General features: G+C 39.0%; 1 protein-coding gene across 50 annotated transcripts in view; it reads right to left on the minus strand.

Annotated features, from left to right (window-relative positions):
- Nucleotides 1-24,499, minus strand: part of PTK2 (protein tyrosine kinase 2) — a 358,952-nt gene that overhangs the window by 62,666 nt on the left and 271,787 nt on the right. For all 50 annotated transcript variants that reach the window (XR_003120911.1, XM_025395124.1, XM_025395157.1 and 47 more), the window contains 4 exons: nucleotides 22,249-22,364; nucleotides 21,148-21,248; nucleotides 16,963-17,052; nucleotides 13,204-13,408 (listed from right to left, as the gene is read on the minus strand). Coding sequence is in view for 49 of the 50 variants with exons in the window: in XM_025395124.1 (XP_025250909.1) it covers nucleotides 13,204-13,408; nucleotides 16,963-17,052; nucleotides 21,148-21,248; nucleotides 22,249-22,364 (512 nt within the window). In the remaining variant the exon portion in view is untranslated. The remainder of the gene's footprint in view (nucleotides 1-13,203; nucleotides 13,409-16,962; nucleotides 17,053-21,147; nucleotides 21,249-22,248; nucleotides 22,365-24,499) is intronic.

Below are 24,499 nucleotides of genomic sequence, written 5' to 3' on the forward strand. Positions count from 1 at the left end.
AGCAGGTCTACTGACTAGTCAAGAAGAGCACATTATCAAGCTTCCTGTTCTTTTCAAATTTAGTTTTATTTTTATAGAGATAGGGTTTCGCTATTATTGCCCAGGCTGGTCTCAAACTCCCGGGCTCAAGTGATCCTCCTGCCTCGGCCTCCCAAAGTGCTGGGATTATAGGTGTGAGCCACTGTGCCTGGCCAATTTCTTTTTTCTTTTTTTGAGCCAGGGTCTAACTCTGTAGCCCAGACTGGAGTTCAGCGGCGCGATCACTCCTGAACTCAAGTAATCCTCCCACCTCAGCTCTCTGAGTAGCTGGGACTACAGGTGCATCACCAGGCCTGGCGGATTCTTTTTTATTTTTTGTAACAATTAAATAATAAATAAAAATCTCACTGTGTTGCCTAGGCTGGTCTTGAACTCCTGGACTGGAGTGATCCTCCCACCTCAGCCTCTCAAAGTATTGGGATTACAGATGTGAGCCACCATGCCTAGCCCCTGTTCTCTCAACTGGCCAAACAGGAAAGGACCTGCAGGCAGCTTTCCTCAAGATGGTCACTGGGAGCAGGGGACCAGTCAGAGACCAGGAACAAAGAAGGCCTAGCTGGCCTGAGAGAGAAGCACATCTCTGGTTGGTGGTTTTACGGTGCCCTGCTCTCTGTCTCCTGACCCTTAAACACCACACCTTCAGTTAGAGTTCCTAAAAGTTTTAAACAGGTAAAAAGTCCGTAAAAATCAAGAAAAAAAAAATTGGGAAAAACAAGTGTGTTTCTTCTACTCCTTCAAATAATTAAAATACAGGCAAGCTGAGAGAAGGGTAAGTGGGACATATTCTTTAAGGCAACGGGAACTCCGTTTTCAAAGGGTTCTCATCAGGCAATGTTATTTCACACAGATTGTTTTGTGAAATGGGCCACTCTGATCTTAAGGCTACTTACTGTTTTCCCCAAGAATCTCTAAAAGGGTCCCGTGAAGTCCCTTGCCACAAGAAGACCCTCTCAGGCTCCATCTGCCCTGATATATCCTACCCACACAAACTTCCCCTATTCTCTGACCCACTGAATTTATTGTCTGAATGTTTCATTTCAGCCCTTAATCACATATTGCCATGTTGTGGGATTTAGCTTGTAAGCTCCCTACAGTTGTCAGACATGAATCTGATTTCTCTTGTAAGCTAAGTATCACTTGCATATTACAGACACTTCGATATTTCTTTAATTAAACATCCCAGACTTGTTCCTCAAAGAACATAATGACAACTGGGAAGCAAGTTCCTTCAATCTCACTAGTTCATTCTCATACCCAAAATAGCATGTCAAAATGCTTCTGAGAAACCATAATTTGCTGCTCAGAGGAACCAAGAATATAAATAACTCATAAAAAATATCTGTTTTTACAATGGGAAGACTAGTCCATAGATGGAGTAAGAGGGCACAAGGAGACAGTACTGAACTTTTCTCTTTACAGCTGCTGAAGAATCCAGAGTAACAAACTAGAATGTGCAGAGTATCAAGGAGGTCAAATTGAAGCATATTTTCCCAAACTATAAATATTTTTAGTAGCAATACATTCCATCTGAAAGCTCTTAGCTGCCTAATGTGAACTGGCAACAAATGAGCCCTCATGTTTTTTCCCAGAATGGTGGTTTCCAAGTCTCAAACTTGCAAATAGATGGAACAATGAAAGCTGAGACTTGTCATTTAACAAACATTAGCACAACGATAATTACACTTTGTTGATCCACGTGCACCACTAAGGAACAGAATCCTGAAGAGGGGAAAGGAGTGCTTTATTTAGTGTTAGTTTTATTTTTTACTTCTCTTACTTTAAAATAAAATCATTGAAGTGATCAATTCACAGTAAAAGGACATAAAAACAGGTGGTCTGATTTTCTTCTTCTGGCCTGCAACACTCCCTATACAACTTGATGGTGAGCAAGAAAGTGGTCCTTCATTTCCAGTATGGAGCTAAGACACAAAAGTACAGCTCCAACAAAGACAATTTTCAGAAGTAGAAAAGGCCAATTGATTCTAAGTGTTTGAGTTCTTCAAGCTGTCCCAGAAGAAGCAACGGATAGATATCGAAGCTGCTTCTCTGGTGAGTTATGCAATCCCAGAGGAGATCTTGCCTACTCGAACCTGTTTTCTCATTTATAAGTAAAAATCACAGTCTACCCTATCTATTCTTAGAATGGAGAAATAACATATGTATTAATGAAAAATTAGTAAACTTCTAAGTAAATGTTAATTAGCTCTGTACTTTTACCTGCCTTATTTAGCACTAGGAAAGAACTGTGCTTTTGTCTTCATTTCTGTACTATTTTCCCTGAGACTGACTGTACTACTAATTTTTCTCTTTGCAAATACAAAACATTTCTCCTTTTAAATGTAATAAATACTTTTTGCTTTATTAAATACAGGAAGAAAAACTTATTTAAAAAGATTGTATTTTGATACTTAAACAAAGGAATCACGTAAAACAAAGGATCTGTTTTACGATCCTGATCATAAAATTTGCTTTGGACATAAAATCAGTCTGGGTTTGCAATTATTTAAGTTAATCTGGAAAACACCCAGAGAAAGGGCAGCAATAAATTTGAAGGAAAAAAAGTCAAGCAGGAACTGGCTTGTTTTGGCAAGTTCACGGGAATACCGGTTTTGAAACATGATCTCTTATAATTAGCCAAAGCTGCCTCACTACAAAGGAATGGAATTGACCTTTTAAAACCAAACCAAACCAAACCAAACCAAACCAAACCAAACCAAACCAAACCAAACCAAACCAAACCAAACCAAACCCAACCCTACCATCTTTGCAGAAAACAAGTCTGAGGCTTGAGATGAAGCTAGGGATGGTATACCTGGAAGTAGCTGACCTAGTGGCTAAAGGCCATGATCACAGCATTGCTGCTTATGCCTCTGCTCTTTTTCTCTTTTCTCATAAGCAGTAATGCTGGAGATTATGGCCTTTAGTCACCAGTGGTAGACTGGAAATTCAGTTTCATGGATATATTGAAATCACATTTCTCTCTTATTGTTTCTCCAACTACAGTAAATAAAGCCTTTGTTTGGTTATTGTGCTATATCGATCTCAAAATTATTTTTAAAAAACCCTGATATCCGCTAAGATTGTACCTTTATTTTTTTCTATTTTTTGAATTGGGATTGTGGTCTGTCCCCCAGGCTGGAGTGCAGTGGCTCGATCATGGCTCACTGCAGCCTCGGCCTCTTGGACTCACGTGATCCTCCCATCTCAGTCTCCTGAGCTGCTGAGATTACAGGCATGAGCCTCCGCAAATGTTACTTTAAAATGCTGACATCTTTTTCTGTTTCTGCTACGTGTGAGTAGCTCTTATTTGACCAACCTTTTGCAGATAGGAACTATATACTCTGGATGTAAGAAACAACTATGACAGCATGGGAGAGCAACCACAGGCAGCCAGATTCTGGAGGGAGCTGCCATGAGAAGGAAGAGAATGGCACTGGGTGGGTCCCCACTTTCTAATGGCCATTAGTGAGAAGGCAGGCGCCAGTGTTATTGGCTTGAACAACCAGAGAAATGAGTTTGGAGCAACCACAGCTAGCATAAAGGTAACCGGAAAAAAGGGAAGGGAGAAATCCCAGAATGAAGACAGCCAGGGAAGAAGTGCTTCAAATTCTGAGTATATATTCTAAATAAATCTCTGCTGATCCTAGAAGCATGCACACACAGTGCAGACTCCAAGCTGCCTAGCTAAGGCTAAAATAATTGAACAGAGATTTGCACTGCTGCTCACAGTGGAAAGAAGTTCTGCTACCTACCCATCAGCCACAATGTCTAGGATATAATCTAACACTTCTTGATATACAAAAAAACATAAAAATGTGACCCATTCTCAAGAGAAAAAAAAATTTAAAGGAGACTGATTCTACAGATGACTCAGATGTTGAAATTAGCAAGGATTTAAAAGAAGCTATTATATTCAACGGCATAAAAGAAAATTTATTCATAATGGATTACAGGAAATGTCAGCAGAGAAATAAAAAAAAAAAAAAAAAGAGCCAGACAGAAATTCTATTACCAAAAAATACAGTATATGAAATAAAATCTCCATTGGATGAAGTGATCAGTAGATAGGGATGATAGAAAAGGAGTTAGGGTACCTGAAGGTGAGTGAATAAAAATGATCCAATCTGAAGCAGGGAAGGTCAGGAATGGGGAGAGGAGGAAGAGCAAGGGAAAGAGAAGGTGACAATGAGAGCTTCTGGGACTTGGCCTGAAGGACACCATCAGAAGTCTTAACACACATGCAACTGGAATCTCAGAAGAAGAGAAGGAAAACAGGACAGAAAAATATATCTGAAGAAATAATGATCTAAGTTTTTCTAAATTTTATAAAGGATATGTTTATAGATTCAACCTTTTGAATCAGCAAATCCTAAACACAATTGACATTAAGAAAACCACACCCAAGCACATCCTACTTAAACTGTTGAAAAATCAAAGAAAGAAAATCATGGAAGCTGCCAGAGAAAAATGACACACTGCATACAAAGTAACAATTGTATGACCAGTGACTTCTCATTAAACATAACAGGGCAGAAGACAGTAAAAGAACATCTTTAAGGTGCTGGGAAAAAAAAAATTACAACTCTGTTAACCTGAAATTCCTATCAACAAAGTTAAGTTCAGCTCATTTTTAGATAATATACAACTAATAGAATTCACCACCAACTGATGTGCACCACAAGAAATGCTAAAAAAATTCTTCATCTGATGGGAAACCAAATGGAAATAAGTTCTTCAAGAAGAATGGAGCACTGTACAAAGTTAAATATAGAAAAGTTTCCTTACTTTCTTTAAAATGGTATTTAAGACAAAAATCATAATCTAATTTTGTGAGGTTAATGGCATATGTGAATGTAACATACATGACAACTTCAGCATAATGGACCAAGGTAGCGGTGGTAAATGGACATTCCTGCTGGCAAAGTTTCTACATTTTATATGAAGTACAATGATTAACTCTAAGTAAACTACGAAAAGTTAAGATGTATAGTATAATTCCCAGAGCAAGCACTAAAAACATAATACAAAAGGTATTGCTAAAATGCAAGTCTGAGAAAAAAATTAAGGCAGAGAAAGAGAGGTAGATGTTAAGTTATTGGTTTCAAAGTGCCAAATTGTGCACTTTGGCAAATTGTGCAAAGACAGTACTACGATAGAGATGTGTGGGTGAGAACCAATGAGGGGTAAGAATTATTGTTAGATATGAAGCAGCTAAGATATAATTTTCAGTAGAAACAATTTACATTTTACATTAAATTCCTATTAAATTCAGATTTGCAGTTTGCTTTTTATCACTGGGAGGACTGAGGGCCAAAACAGAACACAAACAAAAAAACTCCTAAAGTTCACACGTTGTGAACATTTTAACTGTACATAGCTATAATTGTGAAACAGATTACTCTTCTAGATAATATCTAGACCCAACAGCATAGCAATGCAAAAAAAAAAAAAAAAATACTGGTATAATGACTAAAGAGGAATTGAGACACCACCTTTGAAAGGAATTTTGGAAGCAAATACAAAATCACTTAAAAAAACACACAGTAGTACAAGCAATTTCATGTCATTAATCAAACCTAGGACTTCTAATTTAAAATTCACATTGTGGGATAAGTGAAGAATCCAAAACAGGTTAAACATGTTTAAGATGCTGTTCACGTATTAATACTTTAAAATTCATGTATCTATAATACATCTATAAAACATCAAAAAGATGTGCTTGATATTTTGATACCAAGTATCTTGGTATTCTTATTATCTGAATAATAAGAATAGCTAACACTCACTCAAAACTCATAAGAACCCTAGAAAGTAGCTACTGAGTAGAAAGAGTACTACACTTTTTAGAAAAGTAGAGAAAGAAGGCCGGGCACGGTGGCTCATGCCTGTAATTCCAGCACTTTTGGAGGCCCAGGAGGGTGGATCACTTCAGGTCAGGAGTTCAGGACCAGCCTGGCCAAAATGGCGAAACCCTGTCTCTACTAAAAATACAAAAAAAATTAGCCCGGCACAGTGGTGCACGCCTGTAATCTCAACTACTCGGGAGGGTGAGGCAAGAGAATTGCTTGAACCAGGGGAGGTGGAGGTTGCAGTGAGCAGAGATTGCACCACAGCACTCCAGCCTGGATGACAGTACGAGACTCCATCTCAAAAAAAAAAAAAAAAAGAAAAAGAAAAGAAAAGCTAAAGATGTTTCCCAAGGACGGTAAAGTGGTGGGGCCAGGATTCAAAGTGAGATCTGTCATTCCAAAGCTCATAATTCTGCACAATTCTGTTACTGGTTACCTTAAAATTAAATACAAATAACTATATATTTTTAAGGATGTCTAACTATAACTGATAACTCTTCTGTACTCTAAGATTGCCAGGTCCCTTCTGGATTTTCAAGGAAAGCTTTGTTGTTACTACTACCTACTTCTAAATTAGCTAACACAGTGTGTGTGCTTACCATGAGCAATGGACATGGATTATTTATTTATTTATCTGTTTGTTTGAGACAGAGTCTCGCTCTTGTTGCCCAGGCTGGAGTGCAGTGGCACGATCTCGGCTCACTGCAACCTCTGCCTCCTGAGTTCATGCGATTCTCCTGCCTCAGCCTCCTGAGTAGCTGGGATTCACAGGCATCTGCCACCATGCCTGGCTATTTTTTTGTATTTTTAGTAGAGACGGGGTTTCACCATGTTGGCCAGGCTGGTCTTGAACTCCTGACCTCAGGCCTCGGCCTCCCAAAGTGCTGGGATTACAAGTGTGAGCCACTGAGACTGGCCAGATTATTTATTTAATCTTGAGAATATGGGTAGTATATTTGTGATCTTGCTCTTACAAGGGAGGCTTAGTAACTTGCCCAAGGCCACACAATCTTTTAAACATTCTTTGAAAAATTACACACGCACACATGCCCATTTACTCTCAAGGTATTGCTATAATAGCTTGAACTGGCAGTCTCACAGATCAACTGAAATAGTTTGTGTTCCTTAGATGCCTTGCAACTTCACTTAGGTATGATACTGAGAAGTGATATGAAAAAAAAGTAAGAAAATCTGTCTGCACCCATGCTGAGCTAAGCTATAGCCCTGACCAAACATTCTCCCAAAGGCTGGTTTTGTTTGATAAAGTTAAGAAGCAAAACATGACAGCACATGGTTAAGACAAATAACTAGAAATCAAAAACCAAAAGAAACATACACATACAAAATCAAAAACAAAAACCCCCAAACAAAAACCTCCAACACCCCCCAGCTGGAGTGAAAGCTCTGTATACAAGCAGTTCCCAGCAGGCTCTCTGGATGACACTGTGCCATGGTTTGGCTCTGATATGCTTGAAGTCAACTCTAGGTGACTTGTTCAAAACTTCCAAACCTGTTCCCCAATGTATGTGAAATTATTGTGTTCCACAGCAGCAAAATACAACACACTCAAAATATGCCAATAAAACAAGTAACACCAGTAAGAAAATACTTTGAAAGTACACAAGGAAGCCCTGTCCCCCTCAAAGCCTGTGGGTAGGGCCTCTGTGCATCTGCTAATGATGCTGCCATTCCCTTTAAGGACTTCGGTTGATACTGAAACAATGTAAGAAAATCAGCTGCAGGAATTCTCTGTAATAGTATTTTTTTTTTCTTTTTCCTTTTTAACTAACCAATATTAACCACCTGCTCACCAGTCCAAATCATAAAATGGCAGGCACACTTAATGACTTCTAGCCAATAAACATCAAGGCAGTCAGTAAAGCATGACAGCTTATAGCTCAAGCTCTGGACTCAGGTGAATTCCAGCTCTGTGTCCTTCTGTCAGGTGCCTAACCACACAGTTTCAGTCTCCTCATCATCGTAAACTGACGATGAAGATACTATCTCTATGTCCCAGGACTGTGAGGATTAAGGTGAAATAGTGTATAAAAGTTCATGGCACAATGCCTGCCAACAGAAATTGTTCTATAACTACTAGCTATTTCAATGTTATAACTAGAAGAGCTAACTGTAGAGGATGGAGACTTGCTATCAATGCACATGGTACTGGTTCTAAAAATATTCCTAAAGAGCTCAATGATGGAAGACCAGTTCAACATCAGGGACTGTTTTCCAAGGTGATACTTACAAGACTGGTGTTCTTTAGAACATAAAGCATCAGGTAAATCTGTTTATGTACCACTTACTATATCATCTAACTTACAGAGCAATATTCTTGAGAGCCCCAAATTAGAAGTGTACAAATTTTCACCAACAGTGGAATGAACTATAGTATATTCACAAATGGAACACTATACAACAATGAGAATTGAGTATAACTACATGAATAATATGGATTAATCCCACAAACTGTTGAGTAAAATAAATTATATATATATGAAGTACTGACTGATACCATTTACATCATGTTCAAAAACAAGCAGAACCAATCTATAGTCAAGATAGAGGTTACCCGTGGAGGGTGAACAGTGATTGGAAAGCGGCATGTGGAAGATTTCTGGGATGCTGGTAGTACTTTCATTTTGGATGCTGGTGACACACTGTATCCAACTGGTGGAAATCCAGTAAACTGTCACTTCTTGGTGTGTTTATTAAACACCAATAAAAAGTTTTAAAATATACAAAAATCATAACACAAAATTTTAAAGTGATAATTTTGTTTACTGCCCTAATTTGCCTAAAATATATTTAAGAATTTTAATATTAACCTAAAATATTTTTCTAATCTGAGATAAAGCTGATGTTCTTTTTTAAAATAGTGGTACCAACACCTTAGTCAAGAAGAGTACTGTTGGGACATATTATTTTTGAACATACCTGCAAAAAGGCAAATACTAAAGCTGTTTATTATGGTTTCCCTGTCATAGTACCTCACAAAGAATTAACTGAATTAATCAGCAGTTAAATGCCTTTCTTTTTTTTTTTTTTTGAGACAAAGTCTAGCTCTTGTCTCCCAGGCTGGAGTGCAATGGCGCGATCTCAGCTCACTGCAACCTCCGCCTCCCAGGTTCAAGCGATTCTTTTGCCTCAGCCTCTTGAGTAGCTGGGATCACAGGTACCTGCCACCACGCCCGGCTAATTTTTGTATTTTTAGTAGAGACAGGGTTTCACCATGTTGGTCAGGCTTGTCTCCAACTCCTGACCTCAGGTGATCCGCCCGCCTTGGCCTCCCAAAGTGCTGGGATTACAGGAGTGAGCCACCGCGCCCAGGCAAAAAATACTTAGTGCGCTCACTCAAAAAATACTTAGTGCGCTCTTATAACCTGACAGTCATAAAGCACAAAAATGCTAAAGTATGCATTATAAGAAAATTTCAGTATTGATCAATTAAAGGTATTCCTATTGAGGAATTTTTTATACTTGATAACAGACCACTTGCAGGTTAATCTCATTCTACTTCTCAATGAATTAATACCTATGAATAAACAGGAGGTAGGAAGGACAGTTTTCTTGAGTCATAGACATCACCTCATCAAAGTATGACCAAGGTGATTTTCCTATGAGTTTGCCCAAAAGGTTCCATACCAAAAATCACTTCTCAACTAATATAGTCAAAAACAAATACACAAGGCTGGGCATGGTGGCTCATGCCTGCAATCTCAGCACTTTGAAAGGCCAAGGTGGGCGGACTGCTTGAGCTCAGAAGTTTGAGACCAGCCTGGGCAACGTGGCGAAACCCCATCTCTACCAAAAATACAAAAAATTAGCTGGGTGTGGTGGTGTGGTGTGCATGCCTGTAGTCTGAGCTACTCGGGAGCTAAGGTGGGAGAATCACTTGAGCATGGGAGGTGGAGGCTGCAGGCAGCGGAGATGGTGCCACTGCACTCCAGCCTGGGCAACAGAGGAGATCCCGCCTCAACAAAATAAAATACACACACATACACTCCAGTTAAAGATAAGGGGAATCCCACAGTAATTTGAGTCTACTTGCAAATATTCTTTCGAGCTAGGGAAGGAGAATTCTTTCGAGGTCAAGAAGAAGAATGGGATTTGGGAAACATTTTTAACTACCATGGTTTTTAACTACCAAAGGGCTATCCAAACTTATTTTTTGTTAAAATCCTGGAAATAATAAAAATTTTGAAAAAATTAGTAACCTATTTAGTTATTGTGATATACTGTTATATGTAAATGTTCAAGTAAGCAATTATATTATATAGTTACATTTTATAATATAAAATGGTGGCCTATTTGGTAGCCCAATTATATATGTTCAAAATGCAAAGTTAAACACCATTTCTAAAACAGAACAACGCAGAATGAATGAATGCTGAATTACCTGTGCTAGTAGTATATAAGAAGATATCCATAAATTATACTACAGGTACATATTTAAAGTAATTATATGTAGTTCTAAAAATATGTATTGGATACTTTTTGGAGATAATTTACCTCAGTGGCGCATTCCTTAATGTTAAGAATCACTCATATGTTCTAAGCCTTGAACTCAGTGCCTGGATGACCCTTTCTGTATCTAGCTAGCTAGGTTCCTGGCCTGGAGGTTCAGGCAACACCGAGGTGAGTATGACCATCCCTGTCCTCAAGGAGCTTCAGTCTAGTAGGGGATGAGACATACTAGACTGTGAGCTCCTCGAGGGCAGGAAAAGTGTTTTAGTCATCTTTGCCCCAGTGACTAGCACCAGGTTCAGCTACTGTAGGTGCTCAACAGTGTTTATCAAACTGAATTGAACACGGGTTGCAGCCATCTACGGCAGCATAGGGTAAGCCTGATAAGAACAAAGAGCTTTGGAGACTCAGAGGGTGGAGGCTAGTCAGCTGTGAAGTCACAGAAGACCCAGTGCATGAAAGAAGCCGAGAAAGATGGGTAGGATCTCCCCAAGTGAAGGAGGAGGCATTCTGGGCTGAGAGGAGGGTTAGTTTAGCTACCATGTGTGAAAGGGATGGGAAGACAATCTCAGGCCATAATGTAATGAGGCCTAAATGTTACCGTGGAAGCCTTTAACCAAACATGAAAGGTGACAAAACCCCACTGAAAGTTGTTTTGACCAGAGGAGTTATTTTTCCAGTGACAGTTCAGGAAGACTGACTAAGCTGGTCATGCCAGACAGACGGGAGAAGAGCGCGGGATGGAGGATGGGGGGTGTGCACAAGGAGTGAAGCATGACTCCAAGATGGTGTCGAAGATAAAGGCACTATTCCAACCTGGAGGAAGTGAGGAGGAAGGGCTGGCTTAGAGGAGAATGTAACAGCTTTGCTTTCTGGATAAACATGATGCCCAGCCAGCAATTTAAAATGTAAGTTTGGGACTTGAGAAAAGGGCAGGACCAGAACTACAGACAGAGAGAGGTGAGAAGCAAAGCCGTGTGAATGGGTCAGACATCCAGGAAGAGTAATGAGAGAAAATGGGAGAAAGTAAGAGGCTGAGAACAGAAATTCAGTTAATACTCATAGTAATGGTGGAGAGATGGCAAGTCAGTGAGGTAGAAAGAGATGCCAGGGAGGTAGGGTGATAGAACTGGTATCAGAGAGGAACAATGTCAAGGACAGAAACTGTCAAATCCTGAGGAAGGATCAAGGAGGAACAAATAGGAGCAAAACATGCAATAAAGCATGTCCAAAAACCAGCTGTAAAAGTGAGAGAATAGGCAGTTAAGTTATATGAGAATTAATTAAGGAACTGAAGATTTTTGGCTAGAAGAAGCTAAGAGGAGGTAAGGAAGCTGTTTAGAATTACCCTGAAGGCCTATCGTGTGAAAGGCAGAGTAGGGTTGTTCTATGGGGCCTTGAAAAGTAGAACCAGGCCAGCGCATGAGAGTTATGGGGACGGAGACCAAGAGTGTGGCTGGTCTTTCTGATGTGGTGCTCACTGTATTGTAATAACCGGTGATACCTCGGTCTCCTCCACCAGACTTTAAACTCTCTGGGGGCAGGGATTGGGTCTTGTTCACTGTTGAACCCACAGAACCTAGCTTAGAATAACAAAGGTGCTTAGCAAACATTTTCAGACTGGATGAATCCTTTGTGCTTCTATCTATGGGTCTTAATTCTTCTTTGAAATATTCTCCTTAAAAGGAATCCTGTCTAGCAGGTTGAACAGCTTGAACATGTGGAGAGAAGGCTGGGCTAGATGGTGAAAGCCTGGACGCTGTAGTTGATGATTTTTAGGAAAAAGACTAAAATACAGCATGAAAAACAAACCCATAAACACTCACGTAAAATCGAGGAAGTCCCCAAGTGTGAAAACAGGTAACACAGCACACATTGAACCATGGTATTGTTTATATAATAAAGCTTCTCATGCCTATGTGTTATATTACAATATCTTGTTTATTACAGTATTAAGTCTCATTCTAGACTCCAATTCAATTCAATTCAACAAATGTTTATTGAGCACTTATATGGTGCCAGATCCTATGCTTGGCACTGCGGCTACAGAAATCAGTAAGACACAATGATGCCCGTCAAGAGCTCTGAGTATAGCTGGGGACACAGACAAGCAAACAAGAACCTCTCCAGGCCAGGCAACAGGGTAGAGTATGCACATGCTTCTCTGAGGGATTCAGCACACTAATGTCCCTGCGTGCTTCCTCCAGGGGTTTAACAGTACCTGGCACAAAGTAGGAGCCACAAAACGGCACCTGAACAAGCAATGGATGTTTTAAATATAAAAACAGAAGTATTCAAAAGGTGCCAAAGGAATAACTATCTCTTTCGGGGCAGGGCTGATTAGGAAGGCCTCCTGAAGCAGGTAACATCTGAGCTGGGTTCTGAAAACTGAATAAAAGTTTACAGGTGGCCAAGGTCAGGAAAGGGATTTCTGGGAGTGAAGACAGCATGTGAAAAGGCAGTGAGCTGTGTTAGGAGAATTATAAGTAGGTATTGCTGGATCATAAAGTGTGAGGGAGATAGAGATAGAGGGTTGTGTTAGATGAGATGAGTGAGGTAACTAGGGACTATGTTATTATGGATCTTGCAAGCCATGCTAAGTCAGAAGCTAGGGGAGAGAGATTTGACCATAATTGGAGCTTTATTAAAATTTTAAAGATATAATTTACTTAAGACTCTAGCAAGGTAAAAAGAAATGCAAATCAATTTTAGAAGTAATTGCATTTGAATGAAAAATAGTTCGGCCTTAGACATACTGATATAATGACCTTAAAATGCTATTACTGCAAGGAGGAGAAGCAGCATAATCTGCCCCCACCCCCAGGCCCTCTCTCCCGCCAACTCCTACCTGAGCTGAGCTTTAAGTTCAGTAAACCTGGGCCGCCTGCTGGGGTCATAGGCCCAGCATTTCGTCATAAGGCTGTAGAGGGTAGGAGGACAATTTGGAGGCATTGGTAATCTTTCCCCATTTTCAATTCGACCGATTACATCATTGTTCTTCACTCCTTGAAAAGGCTTCACACCATGCATCAGTATCTCCCACATACACACACCTGTCAAGTGGGAATGAAAACACAACAGTGAGCTCAGTATGAAGAGTGTAACTCCCAGGTTCCAAGAAAATCGTTTTTCTAGGCACTAGAGTACCAGCTGGGAGGTAATGGGCAAGTTATCTACCAAAGCAGCATTATATTCACTCTAGTATAAAATAAGAATAACCTAATGATTTAATATGATGTAAATAATGAAATGTTAAATTATTATCAAGGAAAATGCTATAATTTTTCTCAGTTTATTTCTCTAGAAAAACACTATTAGAAAATTGCCCACTAGCTACAGTGGTACTTCGTGGCTTAATGAACTAGTTCAGGAAACGCTGAATTTTAATCTGCCCCACTTCAGTCTCACCTGTTTATAATTAGAGCAGCTGACCTGAGGTCCAATAAAGAAAATACTAGTGTAAGTCTTATGCTTTTGGAAAACTAAGATTCCTTAAAAAGTTTCCCTTAACAAGGTTGGCCTCTTCTTATCTAGAGTGCATAAAGGCGTCATTATCTGGTTGATTCATGGACTGGTCACTGTTTTCCCCCAGGAAAGATGTGAACTTCTTTGGGCTTCAAGTCATCTTGTCTATAAATGCCACAGTGTGACCGCAAAAAGTTTACTTGCATTCTACCCTTGGGAAATCCAATACTTTCTCAGTATCTTCTGAATAATCCTTAAAAATTCACCTTTAGGATGGGATAAAGAAAATGTAGTACATACATGCCATGTAATACTATGCAGACATAAAAGAATGAAACCATGGCCTTTGCAGCACCACAGAAACAACTGAAAGTCATGTATCTGAAGTGAATTAATACAGAAACAGAAAGCCAAACACTGTATGTTCTCACTTATAAGAGGTAGCTAAACACTGGATACATATGGACATGAAGATGGAAACAACAGACACCGGGGAATAAAAGAGCAGGTGGGGAACGAGGTCGGTAATGGTTGAAAAACTACCCATTGGGTACTATGTTCACTATTTGGGTGATAGGTTCCACTGAAGCCCAAACCTTAGGACTGTGCAACATACCCATGTAACAAACCTGCACATGGACCCTCTGAATCTAAAATTTAAAAAAAAATTTAAAAATTCACCTTTAAAACAAACAAGAAACCTAAAACTGGCAATGAACATACAATGCCAATGGAAAGGAAATGGAGAGAACTGGTGGTGTAAAGGGCGGATGTTTTCTCCTAGTGCCTTATCACTGCTCTGCACTTGGTTATTCTGGGCTTCTTGCTACCTGTGGAACACACCAAAAACATCCCTTTACCTTCCTCACAAGCTCTCTTCTTTGTAGGTACATTTGTAATGTAGTTCTTTATAATGCTTTTCCTCTGGGAAAAGTTTCTGTCATTTCAAATCTACTTCTATCACAAAACAATGTACAACTGATGCCTTGAAGAAAGGAACTGTGACTTTATTTTTGCATCTTTAGAACCTAGAGTGAAATCTGCCTCAAAGGAAGCAAGGCATATTACCATCTTGATGTGAATTAGATTCTGAACTTAGCCAAGAATCCAAGAATTTCAATGTAAAGAGTACCTGACAAACATAATGCCTTAGTACTGCTTTTCTCACAAGAAGTTACAACAATATCATCAGTAGTAGCAACACTGGGTATCACTTCTGGAGAACTTAATGTGTTCCTGGCACACTTCTTAGACATTTTACAAATACATATATTTTTGAGACAAAGTCTCCATCACAGCTCACTGCAGCCTCCACTTTCCAGGTTCAAGTGATGCTCCCACCTCAGCCTCCTGAGTAGCTGAAACTATCGGCACACGCAACCCAAACCAGCTAATTTTTGTATTTTTTGTAGAGATGGGGTCTTGCTATGTTGCCTAGGCTGGTCTTGAACTCCTGGGTTAAAAGTGATCCTTCCTCCTTGGCCTCCCAAAGTACTAGAATTACAGGCATGAGCCACCACGCCCAGCCTCATATCTTACCCTTAATCCTCACAATAACCTTATGTTATGTTTCTTTAAATACTGCATTATATCACATTTGACAAAAATCACATCCACTGATTATAGGAAACATCATTAGTTTATATGACCAAAAAAGGGAGAATCATGTTGAAAACTAAAGTGTGATACAATTCTTTCTTCCCTCTTAGAATTTTTATTTTATTCTTACCAAAAGAGCTCTTTCAAAGTCATTCAGACACTACAGTAACAATATTAACAAAACAAAGTCCACATGAGTGAAAGCAAGTATAACTACATTAAAAAATGCCTCCAATTATTACCGACTGTAAAATGCCACTGATTTTAAGATACACTCCAGTTCTAGAAATGTTAACATGTAAAAAAACAGGCATCTTAGAAGTTTTGAAACATGAAATTTCTCTGAAAAGGTAAGTTACTTGCTCTGTGGATTACACAGCTAATAATCAAGGCCTTGGGATTTGAACCACATCAATTGGACTTCAGAGCTTTTTCTAATCATGTCATGCCATATCCTGTTCTATTTGAAAGTTCCTTCCTTCACCTAGTTATCTATTGGGACATTAAACGATGATTAAGAATCAACAGTAAGTAAACAGAAGAAAAAACATAAGAACACATACTTGATCAGTTATTTTTATTTATAAGAGGAGAAAAGGTACATAATCTTAACAGGGCATCTCCTCCAAAGTAGTTTCTAATTTAGCAGAGATAACATGTCCACAAGTCTATTCACAGAATCAACATGAGTGTTATGACAAAGAGAGAAAGTGTAGGAAATGTACAGAAAGGAAGAGGAAGGCTTCAAGGACATTTAAGGTGGACCTTGAGGGTTAGGTAGGATTTCAACTGGAAGAAGAAGGTATAAGGATAAGGCATTCTGGGTAGAAGGAATAACACCAAGAAAAATGAAGAGTGGGGTCGAGGGAAGAGCCATTCATGTTAAAAATAGTGAGTAATTTTAAAATTTGGATAACGTATTTTAAATAAGTAGCAAAGAATAAATGAGAGCCACACTTTTACACCAGCTAGAAGGAATTTCAATAACCACAGAGCAGGAGAATGATGACCTTACAGCAGGTGAGGAAGAACAAATGAGATTATCAAAAAAGCAGAAGCTACAGAAAACAAAGGATCAAACTTCCAAGTCTTGAGATAGGTTAGGAAGGAGCTTGGACCCCAGAATAAAGAGACAAGGTAGAATTTTAGATACTCAGGGTTGGAGGGGCCAGGTGTTTACTGTTTAATGTCATTCATATGAAAAGAATGAATTAGACGGCAAAGGGAGAGAGAGAAAGAAAGAAGGAAATGAGCAAAATATCCCCCTGTGAGGAAAGAAGAGACAGCAAAGGGCAACAGAAAGGAAGAGTGATGGAAGGAGCTGGGCAATCAGAACTGTGGACCCTTATGGAAGCTGTGCCCAGAAGCTGATGCACAGTAGATGCCAGGCTATTTATTGTCAAATTAATCAAAAGAAGTCTGATGAGGAGATGATCAGGTTAGGGAAGGCAAATCAACCTACATATTCCAAAGAGAGATTTTTTTTTTGTATAACATATGAAATATAATTTTTAAATAATACAAAACTTTTAAGAATACTCACCAAACATCCATACGTCACTAGCTGAGGTAAAACGTCGAAAATTGATTGACTCTGGAGCCATCCATTTAATAGGCAATTTTCCTTTGGAAGCTAGAAGATTAATTTTAGAAAATAAATTTTCCTTGTTATCTGCTTAAGAATCTAACAGAGCAAGCTGAGATTTTCAGTATCAAAGGAAAAAGCTTTAACTATTTGACCCCTTGAATCTTCCATTTCTTTGGGAGAACTACTTTTCATTTCCTTTATGTTTTGAGGTCACTTAGGGGTGAGGAATGGTTAGATGGTAGATAAATAAAATACTAATGTCCTTCTCTCTATAGAGAGGCAAAGAACAGGGAGGCAGAGCAAACCCCAGTTTACCAGGGGTTTAGGTGCAGGTATTAGGTGCAACTCCATTATGTAAGATTCCACAATTTACAGAAGAGATACTTATCTGTAGCTTAGAATGCTTGCTATATACATATCCTGCTAATAATAAATAATATATAGTCGATCCTCACTGGTGGTAGTTAATGTTATATAAAGTTGTTGCAAACACAGAACCACTGCTCTCAGGAGAAATATGTACACATATATTCGTATCTCACATAGATTACAATCTTAACTCATCAAACAACTCATTCTGGTAGGTTATATTTCCTTTAGAAAAGGACGCTCAGATGTGTTAAGTGACTTGCCCAAGACTGCCCCCCTAACAGGTACCAGAGTTGGGATTCAAACCTCTCCAACCACCAGAGCCTGAGCTGCTGGCTCTGCCCTGTGCCGTTCCCTCCCAGCCCTGACCCTGTCTTCCCACCTCTGGCTGCGACAGAAGGGAGAGACTGCGGCCTTGCTGAACCTCAGCTGCGTATTTCGGTATTAGGGAATACTCAATTTTTTTGTTGCTCTGTGCATGTCCTCAAATGACTATGAAAGCACCTTGAGTATTGATTTTGGGAATTACAAACATATGTTAGCCACTAGGTGAATGCACCAACGCAGACTCCACAAATAATCAGGCATGTGAGGAGCAGGAAGGGGCAATGGGTTGAGAAGGACTTCTCTAGGGAAGCCTGAAATCAGCTCCCTTTTCAGACCTAAACGTTTTCTTTGTGCCACAAAGGCAAGTCACTCAAAACCTTAGTAAACATTTCCTCAACTGCTGAGTTCTCAAGATGAACAATCTCGAGTCCTTTTCTTCAAAGAATTCTCATTCTAAAAGGCAGACAGAAGTATACTCAAATTTGGTACAAGGTGTAACAGAGATAGTGAATGCATGCCAAGTGTCCTGAAAGTGGAGACGAAACAGTGACTGAGAGGATGACCAGGGAAGGCTGCAGGGAGAGGATGTAAGAGCAGAAGGGGTTGGTTAAGGGAGCAGGGCACAGGAACAGCACCCTGATTCAGAAAAGCATGGAGCATGAGCAGCTGGGCTCTGCCAGCATGTCAAGGGTCTGGACTTTCTTCTGTAAGCAATGAGTTGCCTCTGAAGACTATTAGAATTCCTAGAAAGAGGAGTATTTTGAAGAATCTCTATTTGGAGTTTGCACTTATTTCTATAGCCTAATGGAATGTATACTTATTAACCTTTCTGAGAAAATATTTGTGTGAATTTGTCAACTGCCTGTTCAAAATGCTGTTCGAATGATACGAAAATTTGGACATCATACTACTTGGAATTTAGCTCTTTATTGGAATTCTAGGACTTGTGACAGTTAAGATCAAAGCTGGATATAAAATGTATTTAAAAATAGTGAAAAGCTGACTTTGTCTTTTTTAAGTTAAATGACTAAATAATTATAATGAATAAACAACTGATCTTCTTTTCATATATCAAAGGATCATTTAAAAACAGTGACAGGTAGCTGGGCACAGTGGCTCATGCCTGTAATCCCAGCACTTTGGGAGGCCAAGGTGGGAAGATCACTTGAGCCCATGAGTTCAAGACTAACCTAGGCAACAAAGTGAGACCAAATCTCTACAAAAAAATAAAAAAATTGGCTGGGCATGGTGGCATGTGCCTGTGGTCCCAACTACTCAGGAGGATGACTTGAGCCCAGGAGGTTGAGGCTGCAGTGACTTGTGCTCATGCCACTGCACTCCAGCCTGGGTGACTGAACAAGACCCTGTCATAAAAAAATTTTAATTTGAAAAATTAATTTAAAAAATCAGGCCGGGTGCAGTGGCTCACGTCTGTAATTCCAGCACTTTGGGAGGCCAAGGTGGGCGGATCACGAGGTCAGGAGATCAAGACCATCCTGGCTAACACGGTGAACCCCCATCTCTACTAAAAATACAAAAAATTAGCCAGGTGTGGTGGTGGGCGCCTGTAGTCCCAGCTACTCGGGAGGCTAAGGCAGGAGAATGGCGTGAACCCAGGAGGTAGAGCTTGCAGAGAGCCCAGCCAGCGCCACTGCACTCCAGACTGGGTGACAGAGCGAGATTCTGTCTCAAAATAAAATAAAATAAAAATTTAAAATGAATTTTAAAAATCAAAGTGACAGGCAATAATATACAGATGATATATGGAAAGAAAATAGTTATGAGATTAAAATAAGAGACTAGCTTTGCATGTAAAAATCTGGGTTCATTTTGTTGCAATATAAAAATCAAATACCCTAAGAAATTGGCCTTTGTAAAATGGTAGTCATAATTAGCAGTGTTAATAGCACAATATGGATTTATCTAAACCTTAAAGTTCTAGGAATATGAAAACATTATTCAGAAAAATATTATTTCAGTAATAATTTGAAGAACCAATTCAATGTGATTCCAAGATTGGCAAAATTAAAGACAACGGACATAAGCTAGATTTCAGTTAAAAAAAAACTAATGGAGGCTGGGCCCGATGGTTCATGCCTGTAATCTCAGCACTTTGTGAGGTGGAGGCAGGAGAATAGCTTCAGCCCAGGAGTTTGATCAAAGACCAGCCTAGGCAACATGGCAAAACCCCATCCCTACAAAAAATTAGCCAGGCATGGTGACGCATGCCTGTAGTACCAGCAATTTGGGAGGCTAAGGTGGGTGGGCTTCTTGAGCTCAGGAGGTCAAAGCTGTAGTGAGCAATGTTTGCGCCATTGCACTCCAGCCTGAGTAACAATGCGAGACCCTGTCTCAAAACAAGCAAACAAAAATCCCACCAAACTAATGGATCCAAGGTGCTGAAGTTAGCAGCCTGCGTATCTTTAAGTCAGATCCCCTTCACTGAGGCAATCGATACAACCAGCTGCATCTGGTGTAAGATGATGGCGTGTCTACTGATTGAAAGACATTTGGGCTGATTTGAATTTCTGGCTATTACAGATACAACTGCAATGAACATTTGAGTATGGATTTGTGTACAAATTTTCATTTCTTCAGAAGAAATGTCCAGACATGCAATTCCTGGGTCATATAATACTTGTATGGTTAATTTTTAAAGAATTTGCCAAACTCTCTTCCAGAATGCCTCTACCATTTTACATTCCCAGCAGCAATTTAGTTTCTCTGCATCTTCGCCAGCATATTCTTTAACAACTGACAGGTATGTACTGTAATCTCATTGTGTTCTGAATTTGCATTTTCCTAATGGACACAGATGTGGAACATCTACATCTTCCCATGCTTATGTGCAATCCATATATCCTCTTCACTGAAACGTCCCTTCCTATTTTTCTGCCAATTTCTAAGTGCATTCTTTGTGTCATTTTTTTACTACGTTTTAAGAGTTCCTTTTATATTCTAGATAATAGTTTTGTCAGATATGTGGCTGGCACACATCTTCTCCTACTCTGCAGCTCCTCTTTTCATCCTTTTAATGGGGTCTTTGGCAGAACAAAAATTTATAATTTTTATGAGGTTCAGTTTATCAACTTTTTCCTTTTATGAATCCTTGTTTCTGGTGTCAAGTCTAAGGATCCCTGGCCTAGGCCTAGATGCCAAATATTTACTCTTATGTTTTTTTCTAAAAGTTTAATATTTTGTAATTGAGTCCATAATCCACTCTGAGTTAAACTGAAATGGGATTCAGAGGTTTAAATTGAGGTATATTTTTTGCCTAAGGATGTCCAACTGCTCCAGCACCATTACTGAGACGACTGTTGCTTCTTCCATTTAGTTAACTTTATATCTCTGTCAAAGATCAGGTGAACGTATTAGAACATACTGTTTTTAGAAATACGTTAAAGATTCCAAGCCTATTTCTTAGGTACTGCTCTGATTTCTTACCTTTGTAGTAAGTACTATCTTCCATATATCGGGATAATCCAAAGTCTCCTAATTTTACACAATCATTTGAGGACACCAGAACATTCCGAGCAGCAATGTCCCTGATAAAGAAGAATTTGAGACAGTAAGACTTAAAATAAGAAAAACAAACCTATAAGCTCGTAGATAAAGACATACCAATAGGCACTTTGAAAGACAGCTTATATACAATGCAAGCAGATTATATGATATTATAGGATATATACAATAAATCTCATATATACCCACACACAAAATTTATTTCATATATATTCTTTTTGCCAGATATTTACCCATTAATAAATGATTATTTTGAATGATGACAAAGTCTATTCTAAAATAATGAAAATCCTTATTACTGTTCATAAAACCATATTACCAACTGCATTAACTGATAGACAGTGATATATAACTGGGGCCTATAACACTGCCATTCCTGAAGGGATATCATTAGATAAAAGTTGCCTTCTGAAAACTTTTAAATGATTTTGCTGATGGAGTTGATTTTTTCAGAGCCTTAGTTTTTGTTTCTTTTTTTTTTTGGATGAAGTTTGTTTTAATGCCGGATAACAAAACACCAATTCTAATATGATACTTGGCAAACAAATTTTAAGGGTCTTTACTTGCATTCAAACAGAGACTCAGGCTATAAACAGAAATTCCGCAGAATGCTAACAGATGTCACTCATAAGGCTGTGTTGTCGGGAAGTTCCAGGACAATATTCGTTTCAGAGACCACTTCCACATGTTCACTGCTCTGCTGCCAAGTACAGGCTCTCTATAGCGTTTGTGTAAGGAATAAGTGACCTGAAAGTATCACAATGTTTAAACTCCACGTCTGTAAAAATCCTGTAACTGTGTATTAACAAGCCCTGGCATCTCACTCTGACAGGACATAATGCAGCATGACTTGCTATTAACTGTGTACAATAGATTCCAATGATATACAGAATACAATTTTGTAGAAATGGTACAAAATGGTACCAAAGGGATCCCTGGGTCCAAAGACAGTCCAAATGGGTCCCTGTTTCTTGATCACTACTTTTCAGAAGGGAACTTAACAGATTTATGACTGTATCTTACCTGTGTACAAATCTTTTGCTCTCTAGATATGCAAGAGCTGTACTAAGCTGATAGGCATACAGGATCAAAGATGCTAGATCCAAACTGTATTTCCTTACTTGCAAAAATGACCTCAGCTTTTGGAACAATGGCCAAAAGAAAAAAGAAAGAATTAGTGACAGTGAATTGAAATCAAAAGCAAAAAGGTACATTCAACAATAATGCCGTTTTCAATGCATTTTTAATAATATTAGAATGGCTTCAAGTCTCTTCTAATAAAGCATAATAAATGAAACATTTAAACTCTGGATTCAGATTATTTTTTACTTGAAATCCTATCATGAAATTAAAATCTTTTTGACTAGAGACAAATTTCTTAAAAAATATAGAAAGATATGCTTCAAGGGAATGAACAAATTATTGCTAAATAATTATTGCTAAATAATAGTACAAATAGTACAAATTATTGCTAAATAATAGTAACTGGAAGAAAAACGATCTAGTTACTATCCAAACAAGGCTAATACAGTCAGTTATCTCCACGTCAAACTTTATTGTAGCTCTGGGAAGATACGAGGATAATGTAATGAGGAGAAAGCAGAGACAAGAAGGAATCTTCTCTCTTATTTCCTTCCCCATGAGGTCTTGGATGCAGAACAGTCATGTTGGGTATTTATCACACTGCACTTACTTGTTCGTGCTACCACTGACACCATTAATAGAGGTAAATGCTAACATGGCAAAGAAAGGCATACACATTCAATACCTAATTCTAAATAATCGATGAGAGAAATATTTAGCCATATTTTTTGAGCCAGAAGAATTAGCAAACTCTCCAAAAGCAAAAGCAGAAAAGTACTGTGAACAAGAAATTATAATCAGCACTCCATTTGATTTGGAAACGTAGGGTGGAGGAGGAAGAGATGTTCAGCTGATGAAATCACACGGTGCTTCCTCCGCCCCCCCTGCCCAGTGTTTGATTCAGCAGGCCTGGGGTGGGGCACAAGAACTTGTTTAATGAGTTTCCAAGTGTTGGTGATGCACTGATTTGTTTTGTTTCTGTATTCTGGAGAAAGTGAGAGAGCTGTTCACTCGATTACTCACAGTTTTTTTAAAAATTACACTTTAAGTTCTAGGGTATATGTGCACAACATATGTATGTATATACATACTGTTACATATGTATACATGTGCCATGTTGGTGTGCTGCACCCATTAACTCGTCATTTACACTAGGTATATCTCCTAATGCTATCCCTCCCCCCAACCCCACCCAATGACAGGCCCCAGTGTGTGATGCTCCCCACCCTGTGTCCAAGTGTTCTCATTGTTCAATTCCCATCTATGAGTGAGAACATGCAGTGTTTGGTTTTCTGTTATTGCGATAGTTTGCTGAGAATGATGGTTTCCAGCTGCATCCGTGTCTCTACAAAGGACATGAACTCGTCATTTTTTAGGGTTGCATAGTATTCCATGGTGTGTATGTGCCACATTTTCTTAATCCAGTCTGTCATTGATGTACATTTGGGTTGGTTCCAAGTCTTTGCTATTGTGAATAGTGCCACAATAAACATACATGTGCATGTGTCTTTATAGCAGCATGATTTATAATCCTTTGGGTATATACCCAGTAATGGGATGGCTGGGTCAAATGGTATTTCTAGTTCTAGATCCTTGAGGAATCGCCACACTGTCTTCCACAATGGTCGAACTAGTTTACAGTCCCACCAACAGTGCAAAAGTGTTCCTATTTCTCCACATCCTCTCCAGCACCTGTTGTTTCCTGACTTTTTAATGATCGCCATTTTAACTGGTATGAGATGGTATCTCACTGTGGTTTTGATTTGCATTTCTCTGATGGTGAGTGATGATGAGCATTTTTTCATGTGTCTGTTGGCTGCATAAATGTCTTCTTTTGAGAAGTGTCTGTTCATATCCTTTGTCCACTTTTTGATGGGTTTTTTTTTTCTTGTAAATTTGTTTGAGTTCTTTGTAGGTTCTGGATATTAGCCCTGTGTCAGATGAGTAGATTGCAAAAATGTTCTCCCATTCTGTAGGATGCCTGCACTCTGATGGTAGTTTCTTCTGCTGTGCAGAAGCTCTTTAGTTTAATTAGATCCCATTTGTCTATTTTGGCTTTTGTTGCTGTTGCTTTTGGTGTTTTAGACATGAAGTACTTGCCCATGCCTATGTCCTGAATGGTATTGCCTAGGTTTTCTTCTAGGGTTTTTATGATTTTAGGTCTAACATTTAAATCTCTAATCCATCTTGA

The sequence above is a fragment of the Theropithecus gelada genome, chromosome 8 (genome assembly GCF_003255815.1).
Source record: "Theropithecus gelada isolate Dixy chromosome 8, Tgel_1.0, whole genome shotgun sequence".
Classification (NCBI taxonomy): Eukaryota; Metazoa; Chordata; class Mammalia; order Primates; family Cercopithecidae; genus Theropithecus; species Theropithecus gelada.